Here is a 19,575-nt window from a genome sequence, read left to right on the forward strand (position 1 = left end):
TTTATGATAAGATCATCATTTGTGGACGATCATGCATGATGTGGAAGAAGAAGGGTGAAGGGAGGAAAAAGATTAAAGACACTTTCTGAGATTGATCACGTCAAAACTCTCATCCCATGCATCAAGAATTTACAAGACATGGTATATTTGGGTTCAACAAAGGGGATCCCATGATGGCATAATGCATGTGTGAGATTCATGTGCAAACAATGAGTCCAAGGTGTGAAGAAACAACGAGGGATTCAAAGATTTTTTATTTTAGTTGGAAGTGTATATGGCATCTTGTGAGAGGAATAAGGACAACATGTGAAGTTGGATTTCATGGTGTGCCAGTTACATAAGATTAAGATACATAGCTGTTGGGGATATACATACATAGTTTTTGTTTGTGATCACGTTTCATGTGTCATGTTATAACGTGTTTACGTTGTTGGGGAAGACACGCACAAGGCAATTGGGTAGAGACATAGAAGGAAAAGAGTGAGGCAGAAGCAAGAGAAGAGAATAGAGGGAGATAGTTGCAGAGGAGGGGTTAGCATAGGTTGGATCATCTTCTTGTGAAAAGCCACGTGATTGTGAAGCCTCTTCTGCAACGCTATCCCGGGGTGACTCCCATTTTGAATCTTTCAATCTTGATACCAAGAAAAGGCCAAGTTAGATATATAACACTAGCAAGTTTCTTTCAGTTAGAGATAGATACATAGACAGCTTAGCAAGATAATCTACTCCTTGCACCCTTCGAGATTCAATATTCTCAAGTTATTTTCTCCACATTGCTTGGTAGACTGTGATGCAATCCAAGGTTTGAGTAGCTGATCCTCGGATTCATTTGGGTGCAGAACATTTTGTTAGCAATGGTAATACCTTTCTTCACTTTCCAATTTCACATTGTGTTACTTTTCCTTGCGTGTGCTTTAGTTAGAAGGATTCACATTCTGTTACTTTGTTCAAATAAACACTTTTCATTCACCTAGTACTTTTTTAGTGTCAGCACTCCTTTGAAGCTTTTGCTTATTTGTTTTAGTCCTAGAACATGGAGATGGTTGAAAATCTTTGGTGGCAAGTGCTTTAAACTCATTTTTCCCGTTTTGGGGCTACAAAATCTTTAATATGACTAGATTATATCTGATTCTAGTTTCTCTGAAGTTGTTGTATGATATTATTTCTCGACATGGTTGAAGTAGATGTGGATGCGCATGTTGGATTCTCTTACAAAAATAATTAGAAAGGTGTGCTAAGGCACTGTGGTTAAAAACAGATGCATCTTATTAAATATCATTCAGAAGTGTTTTTTGTTTTACTTTTGTTATGGATGACAATGTTTTTGAAGTTTAATGGGGCTTAACTAGGTGGCATGTACTATGTTGTGTCATGTAAAATTTGCAGCATTAGCTTCATTTTTATGATTGACCTTTACTTGTAATTAATGTGGGAGCAAAGTGTGAGCATGTCCACAATTGATGCCAATATAAATTCAAATGAAATTGTATTATGATGATAAAAGCACTGATTATTGTTTTGAATGCACAGGCTGGTCAACTCAGTTATGTAGCTGGGTCCTTGGTTTGGGTAGAGGACCCTGAGTCAGCTTGGATAGATGGAGAAATCCAGGATTCTAAGAAAGATGACATCACCATTATCTTTGAATCAGGAACCAGGGTGAGTTTCCTCAACATTTATTAAATCCGTATATACATGTCTGTATCAAGAAAAGAAATTGTGTAGTTTAGCTCAAATTTTTTCAAGAAGTTTGTTTGCAAGATTCTGCAGTATACTTTAGAGTTAAACCAATTCATTTACACAATGAGATTATTAAAACTGTTAAAAAGTACTCAACACCATGGGCATCTTCATTGCAGGTTGTGAGCAAATCGGCTAACATGTATCCCAAAGATCCAGAATTCCCACCTAATGGTGTGGAAGATATGACAAGACTGGCATATCTGCATGAACCAGGAGTTCTTCAGAATTTGAAAGTTCGATATTCCGAAAATGAAATTTATGTAAGATGTCAAATTTGTCTTGTGCAATGAAATTACTTATTCTGGATGTGCTTTGCTTTGCTTTTCTTTGACAGTAAGTACACCGAATCTTTAACTTTTGGTGGTGGTGTTTGCAGACATACACGGGAAATATATTGATAGCTGTGAACCCTTTTCAAAGGTTACCTCATTTGTCTGAAACTAGTACCATGGCAAAGTATAAAGGTGCAGCTTTTGGTGAGCAGAGCCCGCATCCTTTTGCAATTGCAAGTTCTGCATATAGGTACCTTGTTGCTGCTCTCAGTTTTCTGTGCCTCGGTTTTTGGCTTTACCCTGTTTCTTGGTTTAAACATGATGACAGGTCTAGATAGTTACTATTTGATATTTTTTATTTGTAGCTTTTGCATCCATTTTCACTAGAAGCAAAGGTTCATGGCAATTGCAAATGATATAAAATATTGAATAAGACATATCTGCATTCACTAACCAAGATAACTGTGCACAGCAAAATGATAAACGAAGAAAGAAGCCAATCTATTTTGGTTAGTGGAGAAAGTGGAGCTGGAAAAACTGAGAGTACAAAGATGCTTATGCATTATCTTGCTTTTTTGGGAGGCAGAGCAGCAACTGAAGGACGGTCTGTGGAGCAACAAGTTCTCGAGGTAAGAAACTAAATTTTGCATGATTGTAAGTACTATGATTATAAGTTTAGAGACACATTCTTGAGAAATATAGTTTTGGATGTTATTACTTATTTTGCATGTTATTCACACTTGTGCAGTCCAATCCAGTTTTAGAAGCATTTGGCAATGCAAAGACAGTAAGGAATAATAATTCTAGGTACCAAATGTGTTGTCCAGTAATATTTTTTTTCCTTTGCAATTTCCTCTGCACCCTCTTTGCCTAAATTTATTTAAAGTCTGTCCTAAGCTTCCATAGTATAATTTCAGTCGTTTTGGTAAGTTTGTGGAGATTCAGTTTGATCAAAAGGGGAGAATTTCAGGAGCTGCTATCAGAACATATTTGCTGGAACGATCCCGTGTTTGTCAAGTTTCTGATCCTGAGAGAAACTATCATTGCTTTTATATGCTTTGTGCTGCACCAAAAGAGGTACATGATTCTTCCTTTTGTATAATAAATTTTGGCCTATAAAATTTAAGATCTGCTTCCATGATATGCAAAAATTTGCTTAACAACATTAAGATCTTCTTCCAATAAAATAATGTATGAGCAATGATCCATCGTGGCTTTGATGCCTCTAGCCATTGAATAAAGTCAGAGTTATGGTTAGGGTTTTGCAGACGAATAAGCCTCCAGATTTGGAATTCATATATCAACTTGGAGGATAATTTCTGAATGTAATTACTTGATGATAAAAATGTGCAAAGGTACGCATTACATAGACAAGACAGTATAAATAGTTTACCAATATAAGACTACATAGGGTAACAAACAATGTGATTTGATTTCTCTTAATTAGAGTGTAATTAGTGGAGGAATTTCACAGTGCTTTGCATAAATGAAGTGCTCTTGTTTTTTAGAGATAGGGGAGGAGAGTACACTAGGTTTGCTCCTTATGTGTAAAATACAGTCACCAATGTCCAAGATGGTGGATACTAGTGGTAGGTTGGGTTGGTGATTCTATCTGCTGTTTGTGAGGGGCTGTTGTGTGGACTGTTGTGGGCTTTCAGTCCAAGATGTATAAGGGTTGGACCACTCATGAAATGGTTCACATTTATTTATTTTTTCTTGCTGATAAAAAAAAGTCACCAATGTCGGAGGTGGAATAGATAATGTGATAAAATGGTTCATGGTTGTTTTGGTACAATGATGACAAAGAGGATTAAATTTTATAAACTCAAACTATCCAATTCCCTCATCACTATCTTGATCCAAGTATCTCACAAGATTCATGGTTTTACTACAAAAGTTCATGAGCATTCTCTACATGCATATGAGCTTCAAAAGTTGGGTTTTGAATTTAGCTTGTTAGTTGATCTTGTTTGATGTGAGATAATGAGCCTTTGATGTGAATTTGTTATTATTTGAGTTTTCCCATGTCTAGGATTCTGGAAAATACAAATTGGGAGATCCAAGAAAATTCCATTACCTTAATCAATCAAATTGCATTGAGCTGGATGGGCTGGATGATTCTAAGGAGTACCTTGCAACTAAGAGAGCCATGGAGGTTGTTGGGATCAGCTCAGATGAGCAGGTACCCCTCAGTAACATTCCCATTGGAGAGTGTGTGTATGCTTCTTCATTTTTTCTTTTTATTGTTTTCATTAGAAAAGTTTGCCATCTCTCATCTCAGGATGCTATATTTCGAATAGTAGCCGCAGTACTTCATTTAGGAAACATTGAGTTTATTAAGGGAGCAGAAGAGGAGTTAGATTCCTCTCAGCCCAAGGATGAAAAATCCTTTTACCACCTAAAAATAGCAGCAGAACTTTTGATGTAAGTGAAGTCGTTAATTTATTTGGTGTTTCTTATGAAGATTATTCCTCAAGGCTATTGCATCTATGGTTATTTGTTTGTTTGTGGAAGGTGTGATGAGAAGTCCCTCGAAGACTCTTTCTGCAAACGTGTTATGGTGACTCGTGGTGACACCATAACAAAATCCCTTGATCCAAATTCTGCAGCTCTCAGTAGAGATGCATTGGCAAAAATTGTTTATTCAAGGCTTTTTGACTGGTATATCTGTGATGTTCAAGAAGTTTATGTGTTGTTATAACAGCTCATTTCAATATGTATGATTTTCTGTAATTCGATTTGTGCAAAACATCTGGTGATGCAGGATTGTGTGCAAGATAAACAACACCATTGGGCAAGATCCAGAATCAAATAAATTGATCGGAGTTCTTGATATATATGGATTTGAGAGTTTCAAAACCAACAGGTGCTTAGCCTTTTCCCTTTTTTTGCCCAGGTGTTTTACATGAAATGGGATTATTAACTATATGAACTTATGTGCTATGCAATAATGAATATGTTGTATTGTGTCATAGCAACAATGCTAATTATGTAGGTTGGTTTATGTTGTTTTTTATTTGAAAGTGAGGAAGGTATTTGTATACAGGTTGGGACACTCCTGAAGTGTTTCTTTTTTAATTCATTTAATTCTTTGTTGATAAAAAAAATAGGAACTTATGTGCTCTGTGTCTGTAAATTATGATACAGAAGTTGATAAAGCGATAAATTTTTTATTTTATGCATTAGGAGACAATATTATTGGTTATGGATCTGTTCTTAGGGGATAAATTTTGTATTTTATGCATTAGGGGACAATATTATGTTATTGGTAATGGGAAAAGATTTAATGTAGCATGGCTTTAACTAAACTTGATGTAAAGATGATAAAGAAAAGTGTATAAAAACTGGCTATTCACTTAAAACTTTAGTATATAAGTGGGTGCAAACCTCATCTTATAAGTTGGTTTATCTTATAAGCTGGTTTATGGGTGTAATTTTTTGGATTGACCCTTTTTTGTGGCTTACTAACTTTTGGAACTCTCCTATGATCTAATGGTCACGCCCAGCTTTGAGCAATTTTGTATCAATTTGACAAATGAGAAATTACAGCAACATTTCAACCAGGTTAGTTTCTTTTATATTCTCCATCTTGTTGGAATTCATTTTCTGCTAAACAATTTCTGTAGACTCAGTTAACATTTCATTATGCAGCATGTCTTCAAAATGGAGCAAGAGGAATATACAAAGGAAGAGATCGATTGGAGTTATATTGAGTTCGTTGATAATCAAGATGTTCTTGATCTCATAGAGAAGGTGTAATTCACGCTTTCATCCATTTTTTAATTGTAGGAAAGTTCTATCAGTTTGCCATCTCATTCTTTTGTTACATGTATTTTCATTCACATTTCGATGGTTTCACCATTTATACACAAGACAATATTAGTGATGATGATAATACATGTATTGTCTAACATTTTCATGATGCCTGTTTTCTAAAACTTGCCATTCAAATAAAAACTTATCAGCAACTTAAATATATTAAGAATAGTGAATAGTCATTATTCTATTAATGTTACAATTACTTAGACTTTCTTATAAAATGATGAAATAAATTTCTTTTATCTTGCAAGGATGTGCATTGATTGTTGTGGATATAACTTCATATGTTTTTGAACTTTACTGAGATATACTTGTTTGTTTGAATTTTACACTTCTAATTGATGTACTTCTATAACTTCAGAAACCTGGTGGTGTTATTGCTCTCCTGGATGAGGCCTGGTATGTATTTAAAGACTGAATGGTTCAAATACCTGTATTATGGTTACTCTTTCAGATATGGAATGGCTAATCTTATTCATTTTGCATTAAATATACATGTATTATGTAATGATATCTGCATGTGCATATCCTTTGAGATTGTGAGGTTGTCCTTCTTATTCTTTGTAGTATGTTTCCAAGATCAACGCATGAAACATTTGCTGAAAAGCTATACCAAACCTTTAGAGACAACAAACGCTTCAGCAAGCCAAAGTTGTCTCGCACTGATTTCACCATTAACCACTATGCCGGTGATGTAAGTGAAGTACATTTTGGTCTACATAGTTATTCACCATTAACACAAAGAAAAAAGGCTTAATATATGATGGTTTTCAATTTCAGGTCACTTATCAAACTGACTTTTTCCTTGATAAAAATAAAGACTATGTTGTTCCGGAGCATGCTGCTCTACTCAGTGCTTCCAAGTGCCCATTTGTTTCAGGGTTGTTTCCACCTTTACCCGAGGAAACTACAAAATCAACAAAGTTCTCTTCTATAGCCACTCAGTTTAAGGTTTGTTTTGTTTTGCCAAGCCTATACTGCAAATTATCTGCCTTGTATTTATTGGTATTATTCTTGATGCATGTTTTATGAAGCTGCAACTTCAATCTTTGCTTGAAACACTAAACGCTACCGAGCCTCACTATATTCGTTGTGTAAAGCCAAATAATCTTCTGAAGCCAGGGATATTCGAGAACAGTAATGTGTTGCAGCAGCTTCGATGTGGAGTAAGTTCAATGCAATTTTGGCTGCGTTCTCTTGTCTGACATGAGTATTGGTTGGTGTTAGAGTAGTATAGTTAGTATTCTGTTAGCTGGTTGTATAAGGATTGATTCATCCCTGAAGTGATCTATATTTATTTGTTTATTATTGCTGATAAAAAAAATATTTTGGCCAAGTGACTTGAGACTTTGTGGTGACATTCACAGGGAGTAATGGAGGCGATTCGGATAAGTTGTGCCGGATATCCCACTAGAAAGAACTTTGATGAATTTGTTCAGCGGTTTACCATCCTGGAACCTTTGGTTCTGAAAGCATGGTATTTTCATCCATTTCCATTTTCTGTTTTGCTTTTTCCAGTCATCTTATATGAATCTGATTGTGGAGTCTTTGAAACCGAATAACAATAACCATATATTCACAGCCCTGATGAGATGACTGCATGCAAGAGGCTTCTAGATAGAGCAAGCCTTAAAGACTATCAGGTGCCAATTTATCCAACCAGAGTTTCTGTTGATCTCAGTTGAACATTTACATTGCTTGCTGGTTACATGGATAGTAGTTAATGCTACCTTGCTTCCAACACATGTTATATTAACATGGATTATAAATTTACATGCTTTTGGAGACTTTCTTTTTTCCTCTTACATGGTTTAAGTAACACCATGGACAAAACAGGAGTTGTTTCACCTAGTACAAACAAAGTTAACTACTATTGCATCCATGTGATTGTGTGATTGCTGGATTTAAGATCTTAGCATAAAAGGAAAGAAGATAAAACTCTTGCTGACTGAACTATTTGCATTGCAGATTGGAAAGACAAAAGTGTTTCTGAGAGCAGGTCAAATGGCAGAACTAGATGCATGTCGTGCTGAGGTCTTGGGAAAGTCTGCAAGTGTTATTCAGAGAAAAGTCCGCACGTTTCTCTGTCGAAAACGATACGTCATATTGCAGTTGTCTGCCATAGAACTTCAAAGGGTTGCGAAAGGTGTCATTTATATGAATCCTTTAGGACTGTTTGCAGTGTTTTACTGTGTAATCAATGAAAGACTATTACATTGTACATTTCTGTGCTCTGAATTTTATGCAGGACAACTTGCACGACATCAGTTTGAATGCTTGAGGAGGGAAGCCGCTTCTATGAAAATTCAGAAAGATTTCCGCATGTATATTTCCAGAAATGCTTATAAAACTACATATGCCTCAGCTATTTGTATTCAAACTGGTATGCGAGGGATGGCTGCTAGAAATGATCTTAGATTCAGGAGACGGACAAAAGCTGCAATTATTATTCAGGTAGGATAGAGGAGCCTTCTCTTAGTTTTTTTTTATATATATAAAGCTTTCATGTTCGACATCATTAAACAACTTGACATCTCAGTTATACTAATATCTCAAGTAATAACAATCATTTGTCATCACACAAAAAAATATTATTAAAAATACAAAAAAAAACGACTACTATCTGAGACATTACCTTAGTTTTCTTTCAATCATGGTATTAAGATGTAAACTTTTTACCATCCACTAGCACCATAATGGAAGGAACTTTGTTTACTGGACTCCCCATCATATATTGGATCCTAGTTTTGAAATTCAGTTTCTCTGTTAACTAGATGTTCAACAGAAATTTGTGTCTTTTATTTACCCTTTCTTTCTATGTAACATGTTTTTAAAATTTTACAAATGACAGAACAAGCCTGAGGTTAAAGCTTTGAAAAGTGTTAGAGCAATTGTTTGTCTCAATAGTAATCATATATTCATACTATATGATATTTGGTGCGTTATACATACAACATGATTAATTTATTGTGCTTTTGTTCTTATCATAGGGTCGATACAGATGTCATTCGGCTAGTACTTATTTCCGGAAGCTAAAGAAAGCAGCAATCTTTGCACAGTGTTCCTGGAGGAGAACAATAGCACGGAGAGAACTTCGAAAGCTTAAAATGGTGCTCCCTCTTCTCCCTTGATTACTTTACTTGATTCTTCACAACATTAGAGAACTGCAAGTGTTTTTCATTTTAAAAGTAACTGTCATTCTTAGACATTTTGATTACTTTGAGAAATTGATCAGTTTTGTTACCATGAATTTCTTTATATCACTATTGTCTACTATTATATGCTGCTTTGCTCTTAGATTATATAATTTTGTAAGAAGTCAGTTATGTAGCTATTCTTTGTATTACCTCATGCTATTAGAGATAAGGCTTGAGACCAAGTTTACTTACTAGATATAACCTAACAACATATATTCTGTTGGGTACATATAAAGCACTGACAACACTGCAACTTTCAAATTCCTTATTCTCTGTCTTTTAGTTTCCTCTCTATGCAGTAAACCAGTTAGCACCGACTAATTTAACTATGTATCTATTGGAAATGAGTTTATTGTTTGGAAAGTGTTATTTTCTTCCTTTAAATATGAAAATGTAGTGTTATATCTATTTTACATGTGTATAAGTTTGCTACAAAGGTTTTGTATATGAACTTCTGTTATTTCTTTAAATAATTGAAAAAGATCTAAATTTTAACTTACTGCAGGCTGCCAAGGAAGCTAAGGTACTTGAAGAGGCAAAAAACAATCTGGAAAAGCAAGTCAAAGAATTAACTTCATGTCTAGAAGAAGAAAAGACAATGAGGGTAATTTACTTACAGTAAATGAAAAAGTAGAAGCATGACAAAGTTTCTTCATGCCTACTACTGCTAACTTGGTTATTTTAGCTATAAAGTACTGTTTTAATTGTATTGTTTCACCGACATTCTAAATGTTTCGGTTCATTGTGATATTGAGGAAGCCAAGACACGGGAAAATGAAAAACTACAAAATGCTTTGCAAGAGAAGGAGCTTCAATTCCAAGAACTTAAGGAAGTCAAGGAAAAGGAAACTGAAAAACTGCAGCATGATTTGAAAGAGATGGAGCTTCAGTTCGAAGAAATTAAGGAAGCCAAGATACAGGAAACTGAAAAACTACAATGTGCTTTGAAAGAGATGGAGCTTCAGTTCCAAGAAACTAAGGAAGCACTCATTCAGGAACAAGAAGCTAAGGAAGCACTCATTCAGGAACATGAAGCTGCCATGAAAGTAGCTGAGCAAACTCCAAGTATACAGGAGAATTCTGTTAATGATGTTGACAATGAATTGGTCAATAAGCTTACAGCAGAAAATGATCAACTCAAGGTAAGCATTGCATAAAAAGTGTTTGATAAATTTATGCTGCGATGTGTGGCATAGTATCCAAAGTTATAATTATTCTATATTCTTTACAGGAACTGGTTAATTCTTTGGAAAAGAAAACTGTACAGGAGATACCTGTTAATGTTACTGACAATGAGTTGATCAGTAAACTTACTTCAGAAAATGAACAACTTAAGGTATAAATTAAATAATAAGTGTTTGAAATTTATACATTACCATTATTAGTGTTATCATTATCATTATTTTTGTTCTGCTTTACAGGAACAGATTAATTCATTGGAAAAGAAAACTGTACAGGAGTTTCCGGTTCATGATACTGACAATGAGTTGATCAGTAAACTTACTTCAGAAAATGAACATCTTAAGGTATAAATTGTGGTGCCAGTACAGTTGGGGTGTAAACAACATAGTGATGCCTTAGCATTCTCATTTCTATTAAAAAAAAGTGTTTGAAATTTACATTGTATCATCATTGTTATTGTTATTTTTTATGTTTCACAGGAACAGATTAATTCATTGGAAAAGAAAACGGTACAGGAGTTTGCTGCTAATGTTACTGAAAATGAGTTGATAAATAAACTTGCCTCGGAAAATGAGAATCTTAAGGTATAAATTAAATAATAAATGTTTTTGTGTTATGTTTTTTTTTATGCTTTAGAGGAACTGAACTGACTAGTTCATTGGAAAAGAAAACTGTGCAGGAGTCTCCAGTTAATGCTTCCGACAATGAGTTGATTAGTAAACCTAAGACAGAAAATGAACAGGAGTCTGCAGTTAAGGCTACCGACAATGAGTTGATTAGTAAACTTAAGACAGAAAATGAACAGGAGTCTGCAGTTAATGCTACAGACAATGAGTTGATTAGTAAACTTAAGACAGAAAATGAACAGCTTAAGGTATAAATTACATAAGAAATGTTTTGAAATTTATGCTTAAGGTTGTCATAACATGAAAATAACTCCTGAGGCACTGCAGGGTCAGGTTAGTTCATTGGAAATAAAAATTGATGAAACAGAGAGGAAATATGAAGAAACTAACAGGATTAGTGAGGATCGCATGAGTCAGATTATAGAGACAGAATCAAAGATGATTGAGATAAAGACAAATATGCAGAGGTTTGTATTTGGTCTTTGTTTTTGCAGATATGCATTATAAGGAATATTAGATTCTCTCCTTGTTTTGATATGTTGCCTTCTTATGAACTAGACTTGAAGAAAAAGTATCCGACATGGAAACTGAGAATCAAGTTTTGAGGCAGCAAACCTTGTTGAGTTCATCATCCAGAAGAATGTCAGGAAAGTTTTCACCGGGTGCAGTTCCGGTAAGTACAAGATCATTGCTTATTAAGTGATGTTGTTGGTACTCTTAGTTGTATATGTACATTCCCGTCATTTACTTTTAATTGATATTTTTTAAATTATCCTCAATTAGATCATTTTTTTTTAATGCTGGTCCTAAGTCCTATGTAATTGTATTATTAGTTGTGTATACACACCTTGAGGAAAATTTGGAAAATTTCAATTAAACCAAGTTAATGAGTAATGTGAATTTACCCTTACTGGAGATTACATTAATGTCTTTTTTTTTCTTGCTACTGCAGGCTGCAGAAAATGGAATTCAGGTAATCAGGGGCTTAGATTTGAAAGCCCTTTTACTTTTCTTGTAATTTATGCATTTTCTTTGTATCAAGAAAGAAAAGTTTTATGAAGGTTTTGAATAAAAGTTTATTTTCTATAGGGACAGCAGACTTCTGTGCCTGCGAAAACATTTGGTTCAGAAGATAGTAAAGTAAGGAGATCTCTTATGGAGAGACATCAAGTATGCTTTTGTAGAATAATTGTTTATAATAATATATTTAATTTATGCTTATAAGTTATATGTAATTTTTTAGAATTTATTCAGATTGTCTTTTTGTTTGATTTCCCTGTGTATAGGAGAGTGTAGATATTCTTTTCAAATGTGTGACAAAAGATCTTGGGTTCTCTGAAGGAAAACCTGTTGCAGCATTTACCCTTTATAATTGTCTGCTACATTGGAAATCTTTTGAAGCAGAAAAAACAAGCATATTTGATCGTCTTATTCAGATTATTGGTTCTGAAATAGAGGTAAATGTCTATTTACTCAAACTATTTTTGCATCTGTTTGTTAGAGGTAAAGTTTATCAGATTTAGTCTTTGAAAATTAGTTCAGCCATGACAATAAGAACTTCTAATAGTAGAAAGGATTTGTAGTTGCTTATTAACACCTACACAAAGCGAATGGTATGCAAAATACTAATGATTTGTAGTACTGAAAATAATTTGTTGTGGGCTTTCCAATTCAGAGCACTATCAGACTTAGTTTAAGATAGATGATGGGTTTCTCCACAAGTTTTCATTATCAGGTTTCTTTCATTAAGTTCTCGATGTCCTAATCACTCCCAATGTTGTGATTTTTCTCTAGGGTACTCCAAAAGTCTTACAACCCAAACTTGCTATCTCTCTAAAGTTAAAGAAGATCTAATATATATTTCCTTTTAGAAACAAATATATCTTGCTTCGAGTAGGTAATTTCTATCCAAAGGAAGTACACTTCAATCTTAAGGTTCTTCATCTCAAGATGAATAGCTAATTCTCCTTTGAATCATTCTTTCAAGCTCATCATCACCTAACACGTGAAGACTGGTTAAGGTCATAAAAGGCCTTGTTTAATCATATCTCAGTCAGATATGCATAGTCTGACATCTGATATGTATAGTTTGATACGCATAATCTGATACAGACTCAGACTGCATCATCTAATACACCTTCTTACCTCAGTCTATTTCTATATTTCAGCTGAGCCTTATATTCTCCTTCAACAATATCTATTTGCATCTAATCTAGCCTTATTCAGTCCAATGTGCCTTCATTGTGAATATCCCCTTTGCAACTTATTGCATTGCCTTCTTATCTTCCCAAATGTTTAGTCTGATATACATAGTCAATATCAGACTCATACTGCATCATCTAATACACCATCTTGCCTCGGTCTAATTCTACATTTCAGCTGTCTTATATTCTCCTTCACATGCAATATTCCAACAGTGTCTCTTTGCATCTAGTCTAGCCTTATTCGGTTCAACGTTCACTGTGTATATATTCACTTGCATCATCTAGTTTATCTTCTTTTTTTATCAGCAAAGAATAAATAAAATAAAATTTGCACTTCAAGGGTGTCCCAACCCTTATACAAATAATCCCAACACAAACTTCTTATCCCCCAACCAGTTGAGGGTCCTGCAGACATTACAACACATTAGTCACATTATTAACATACCATAACAAGATACAAAAGCACATCAATATACAATTAAATCAACCCGCCTTCTTATCTTTTGTCTCTCTACTATCTCCCACCTCATTCCTTTCCAATGCACTCAATAGGTGAACTAAAAATGGTTTAGATATTGTATAGAGTCGATAGGTGAAATCTTGATTCTTGTATCTCATTCCTAAAAACATCAAATTCTCATCATTTAAGGCTTCTTGTATTGGTATAGAGATTTTAATCGAGTCAACAGGTGAAATTAAACTTTGTCAAGGATCTTTTTCTCATTGTCAAGGGAATTGGTAAATAATCAAGGTTAGATAAAAGGAATAAATAACAAAATCATTTTCTGTCTTTTACTCTGCAAAAATTGAAAACAATGTAGCATTTCTATAATAATAATTATAAACATATGGGACAAAAATTAAAAACACATTAAAAAGAGTGGCATTTTTGTGTGCTTGGTGTTCTTTAGTGTCCACATATAAACTGCACTCGAATATTTGAGGTAGGCACCCCTCTTTGACATATGTATACCAAACCAAGTCTATCAGAATAGGCAATTACCAAGATTAGCTATAAGTTTGATACCATGTCAAATTTCTTTTTAAAATTGTTTTGCACTAAGTGAATTTGCCCGATGTGGAACTTCCCAACATTTAGCACTACCATTTTATTGAAAAAAAGTGTATGTGTAGTTTAGATAAGGGAGATACATGGTTATTTTAATGTGGTCTCACCTGATATTGAACTTAACATTTTTGCAGGATCCTGACAAAAATGATTGTATGGCTTATTGGCTATCCAACACATCTTGTTTATTTTTCCATCTTCATCGATGTCTAAGAGTACCTACAGCACGGAAACCACCCACTCCGACATCATTTTTTGGGAGGATGGCCCAGGTATGAAGTTTCTTTATTGCTATCCAAATTGGAGATCCCACAACTAGAGATTAGAATATTTCATTTTTTATAAATAGATGCAAATCTCACCTTATAAGCTGGTTTTATGAGGTTAAGTTAGACTAACAACTTTCTTGATAAAAAAAATAATAGATTCATTTTTTGGTCTGGTTTTTGTCTCAAACTACATTATTCTTTTCATGTTAAATAGACAACTATGAATAATGGTATTTTACTCATTAAACTAACATTAAGGAATTTTTTGATGTTGTTTCTCAGGGTTTCCGCTCATCTAATAGTCTTTCCAGCAGTGCTTTTGATGTAGTGCATCAGGTTGATGCCAAGTATCCAGCTTTGCTTTTCAAGCAACAGCTTGCAGCTTATGTGGAAAAGATATATGGAATCGTTCGAGAAAATTTTAAGACAGACTTGTTACCTGTGCTTTCTTCTTGCATTAAGGTATGGAGGTTGTGTACTTTGTTATGAAATATGTCTTGGTATTCATATGCATGTGGTGCCTGTGTGCAGCAAATTTTACTCTGGTAGGATCAATAGCATAGGTAGCAACTAGCTCTTCTTTGTCTTACTTAATTGTGCACCAATCTGGTGTAAATCTTACCAAAGAAACTTCCTATTGGCATTGACTTCATATCTTCAAAGTTTTTACTCTAAATATTTATTTCTCCTGGTGTCTTGATGTCTTAGTATCTTGTTCATTCGTGTAAAGGCATGCATCATTTGAACACTTTGTTTTATATTCTAGACTCTTGCCTTTGGAAACATGAGATATGTCATTTTTTTCTCCTTTCTCTAAAACAATAAAACTAAGGACTCATGGTTAGCTTGAAGATGTCTCTTGCACGCCTGTGGGGTGGAGATCAATATGAATCTAGTTGACTATTGTTGGAGATCACACATCAACTAGAGATTAGAAAACAAGGAAATAATCTTTTGAAGAAGCTAAGAGAACTTCTACAAATTAACTTTTGAAAAAGCTTACTTTCTTTTTCTCTCTGTCAGAAGTACTTAAAAGAGAAGTTTATCTACAACGAGTGTCAATTTCACTGTGCTTATTCCACTTACCTATGATAATATGACTTCAGGCAGATAGAGCATCAGATGAAAACAGCCAACAAGCTGGTTCTTGGCTCAGCATTATGGAATGCCTTAATAAATATCTCAAGATTTTGAAAGAAAACTATGTATGTGAAGGTTTGATAGTGAATTGGTATCTTTACAGCCCTTGCCTTTCAAGTCCATTTTAATGTTATAGAGCAAACTGATATTTTGAATTTTGCCCCAGGTGCCTACTGTTCTAGTTCAGAAGCTATTCAATCAAGTTTTTCAATACATAAATGTGGAACTCTTTAATAGGTAAGCATGTCTTGTTTCATTCAACCCTTTTACAGTAATGGACTAATTATAGGCATTGCATCTGGGTTGACTTGTGAATTGGGAATGCTATGTTCTCCAGCATTCTTTTGCATGAAGAATGCTGCACATTCAAACATGGAGAATATTTAAAATCAGGGTTGGCTGAACTAGAACAATGGTGTACTGAAGCAACGGAGGAGGTACACTGTATCCACCCTTTCATAACTTTCCAATGCACACTGAAGTCACATACACTGTTTTCTCAGTGATTTAAGAGTCTGTCCACTATAACTATGAAGCTAATAACTATATCTGTTGCAGTACATTGGCTCATCTTGGGATGAACTCAAACATGCATCACAAGCAGTTAGATTCTTGGTATGTCTATGACCTCTTCTGTGATGTGAACACTTTTTCTTTGTAAACAGACTTCCTATCTATATAGCACAGACACTGATACAACACGGACATGGAGATACGTATAATCTCTAAAATGTAGGACACGAGGACACGGATCTATATATTATACAATTATGAATTATATAAATTGACATTAAAGATTTATGTGCACAAGTATGTTTCAATTTTTTTTGTAACAGAAAGGTGTTTCTCATGGCTGGTTCAAAAGGAGTTGTTCCTTATTTTTGTAATCGTAATAAAAATTTATACAACAAGTTTGAGTTTTTAGAAAATTAATGTATTTCTTCTTTTTAAAATTATGTTAAAATTGTCAGAAATCCAACAATTATTTTTTGAATTGGACACTTCACCGATACGTATCCTACAAGTGTCGTACAAGTGTCGGTGTTTGATACATGTATCCGACACGGACACACCATTTAAGAGGCGTGTCTGAGCCTCATAGAAGCCTATTGATTAACATGTTACTCTAGACTTTCTTTCTTTCCCATTGAGAAACTAGTAAGATGACATGTGAAAGGCACAATGGCTTACTTGTTTTTATATTATTACTGCAAACATACATGAGAATTTTCCTAAATCTTCAAACATTCATTCCTCTCCCTTGTTTTAATTTTTCATGAAATCATATTTCCAGGTTGCAGAAAAGAAAGATGAGCTATCTTATGATGATCTTACAAATGACATATGCCCTGTAAGTGTTTTCATCTTATGAGTGATTCATAACACATGTAAGCTAAAGCTATGAATACATGATCTTGCTTGTAAAATAAATATGAACAGAACACCACACACTGAATATCCTAACATTAACTTTGACTAAATTGTTTCTATATGAGCAAAAGATGGAAAAGATTTCTTTCTTTCTGTGTCTCCTATGTTTAGAAAGTAAGCATGTCTTTCTGTCCACACTTTGCATTACTCAACTTATTTCTTTTTATAAGCAAGAAAAATTAATAAATATATGAACTACTTCAGGATGATCAAACCTTTATACAGAACAACAAACCAACAACTCCTCACCTTTCCCCTTACAGCTTGTCAACCGGCCTACAAAACTAACAGAAATGCAAAAGTGAACTAACACTTTGCATTACTCAGCTTATTATAGTATGATATTAGTTATAACACCAACAACCCTCTTGCCTTATCTCACTAATTGTGATCAGCAACATGAATAAGACACATTGTATTCTGTCAAATATAATATAGATTTAATATGGTTCTTACTTCTTGATTCCTGCAAATATGACAATTTTATGCTTTAGTCATTCAATTTTTTTTTTATGGATTTGGTTTTTATAATTATAAGTTTTGAAAATGGTACCTGTCATCATTTAAAACATGGTATGTCATGTGCCATTTCATTGATCACTTTATCAGTAAATGATACCTATAATCACTTTAAAAACATATCATGGAGATCAAAACCAACAAAAAGTTTTGAAATGATTAAAACTAAAAACTTTTATAAACCTGTAATATACATAACTAGGTGCAATGTTTCTGTCACTCTAACATCTCTATATATATATGTGTGTGCTGAATTTAGGTCCTGAGTGCTCAACAACTTACTAGAATATGTACACTTTACTCTGATGAAGATGATGACAAAAAACAAAGTGTATCAACAGATGTAAGTTGCATCTATCTATATCTATCTATCCACATGTTTTCCTCCAAGCCATTACTTTGTCATGTGAATATTAGCTATTGTAATAACTGCTATGTACCTGTGTAGGTCACTACTAGATTGAAGCTTCTAATGACAGATGATGAAGATGAAGGTAGTAAAACCTACTCGCTGGAGGACAACACAAGGTAAACTCACACATATACATTAGGATCAGTTACAAGAAAATTTATTTTAATTGAAACTGCACTCTTCACCTTTCACTGTTTTTGTGCAAACTGCAGTCATCCTATTATAGTTGAAGAGATCCCTGCTTCTTCTCAAGATAAGAACATTCCAAAAGTAAAACCTCCTGATGAACTTCTTGAGAATGCAAACTTCCAATTTCTCCATGACTATTGCTAGTTCTCATGTGATGCAGCTTAGCTTTTAAGGTTCAAAATTGTTCTCTAATTCAACATCATGTTGTAAATCCACCCCATTCTGGCCCCTTTTCTTGTATTTTGTGAGCATCCATCATGTATTGGTTGTGTTAGCAAAAAGGCATGGTAGGTTTCATAACATCTCTTCACATTTTCTTTTCACCTCTTTTGTTATTAGATTATGAAAAGTTAGCAAATCTTTGTATTAGTGTGAAGGAAAAAAAGTAACCATTTGTAAAATGCTAGGAGTTGATCACTTAGATTTTGTTCTTCTGCCCTCAAATTTCACTGTAGAAAGCATTATATTACCATCAAATGATATGCTGCTGATATTGTTGGCCATATATAAGAGCATCATTCTTTGCAAGTCTGTTCAACTAAATTTGTCTTTTGTTAATTTTTTAATCTATTGTGTCAACTTTTACTTCATATAGGTTATTCTCACAACCACACAATTAAAAAAAAATTAATTAGGTTTTAGGGTATTATCAATTGAGTTTCTATTAAAAATAATATTTTTATTAAATATCCAAAATATTTTTATTTTTATTTGCATAACTACATTTAATTTTTGTGTTAACGAGATGATAAACATAATAATCACATCATTTTATGGACGACAAAAGTTAAACAACATAGTACTTAGACAAAAAATACAAAATATTTTGAACAATCAATAAAACAACTTTTTTACTAGAAACTCAATTAAAAATAGCCTAATTTATAGATTCTTAATTATAACATAATTAAGCCTAAAAAAATATAATTTTGTAATCATGTATAAATAAATTTTCCTATTATTATTTAAATTAATTATGTTGTCTCAAACATATTTTCAATTAACTGAAATTCCAAAGCTTATGACTTGTTTTATACTAAATAATAATAAAGGATATTTTAGGTTAAAAAATATTTTTTAAAGTGCATTTAACTAAATTAAAGGATATTATCTAACTTTTTTAGGAAGTATTAAGTAACTTTTTAATTACTGTAAAAGTTACTTAATTTTTTTATGTTTTAGTTAGGAGAAGTAATATATCTATGAGAATACTTGGTCATTGACCAAAAAGTTTCCTAAAATCTCTCATCTTATTATTTATTTATTTGTTTTTTATGCCGAAGTTTAAATTTATAAAGAAAAAGTTTGAGGTTTGGATGAATAAATAGTATTTGTTAAGCATAATGGTTGGTGTTGGTGATTGAAGGATTAGAAGTTGGTAGTTTTTTCGTCTATTCCTACATTTTTTTCTTGCACTCCCAAAATTTTGACATTGGTCTTGATCTTTTATTTAAAAAAGGCATCGTGGTGGAGATGGTTTGACACTGTTCTTCTTCTTCATTC

At 33.5% G+C, this 19,575-nt stretch overlaps 1 protein-coding gene across 1 annotated transcript; it reads left to right on the top strand.

The window, feature by feature from the left end:
• The first annotated feature begins 1,859 nt into the window (after positions 1–1,859).
• Positions 1,860–18,598, top strand: LOC137805719 (myosin-8). The gene is given in 41 exon segments (XM_090300177.1): positions 1,860–2,003; positions 2,120–2,265; positions 2,488–2,644; positions 2,764–2,822; positions 2,933–3,092; positions 4,048–4,197; positions 4,297–4,439; positions 4,530–4,676; positions 4,780–4,881; positions 5,522–5,579; positions 5,667–5,768; positions 6,196–6,233; positions 6,402–6,528; positions 6,615–6,785; positions 6,869–7,000; positions 7,202–7,311; positions 7,417–7,477; positions 7,803–7,980; positions 8,083–8,288; positions 8,825–8,944; positions 9,537–9,635; positions 9,787–10,218; positions 10,263–10,367; positions 10,453–10,557; positions 10,717–10,797; positions 10,971–11,087; positions 11,167–11,306; positions 11,398–11,512; positions 11,792–11,812; positions 11,929–12,009; positions 12,126–12,296; positions 14,247–14,384; positions 14,664–14,843; positions 15,488–15,586; positions 15,688–15,758; positions 15,859–15,958; positions 16,080–16,136; positions 16,816–16,872; positions 17,731–17,814; positions 17,920–17,999; positions 18,096–18,598. Coding segments are annotated over 41 exon segments (4,944 nt in total). The 5' UTR covers positions 1,860–1,880; the 3' UTR covers positions 18,217–18,598.
• Positions 18,599–19,575: the final 977 nt, after the last annotated feature.

Source organism: Phaseolus vulgaris, chromosome 3 (genome assembly GCF_051622355.1).
Source record: "Phaseolus vulgaris cultivar YP4 chromosome 3, ASM5162235v1, whole genome shotgun sequence".
In the NCBI taxonomy this organism is placed as follows: Eukaryota; Viridiplantae; Streptophyta; class Magnoliopsida; order Fabales; family Fabaceae; genus Phaseolus; species Phaseolus vulgaris.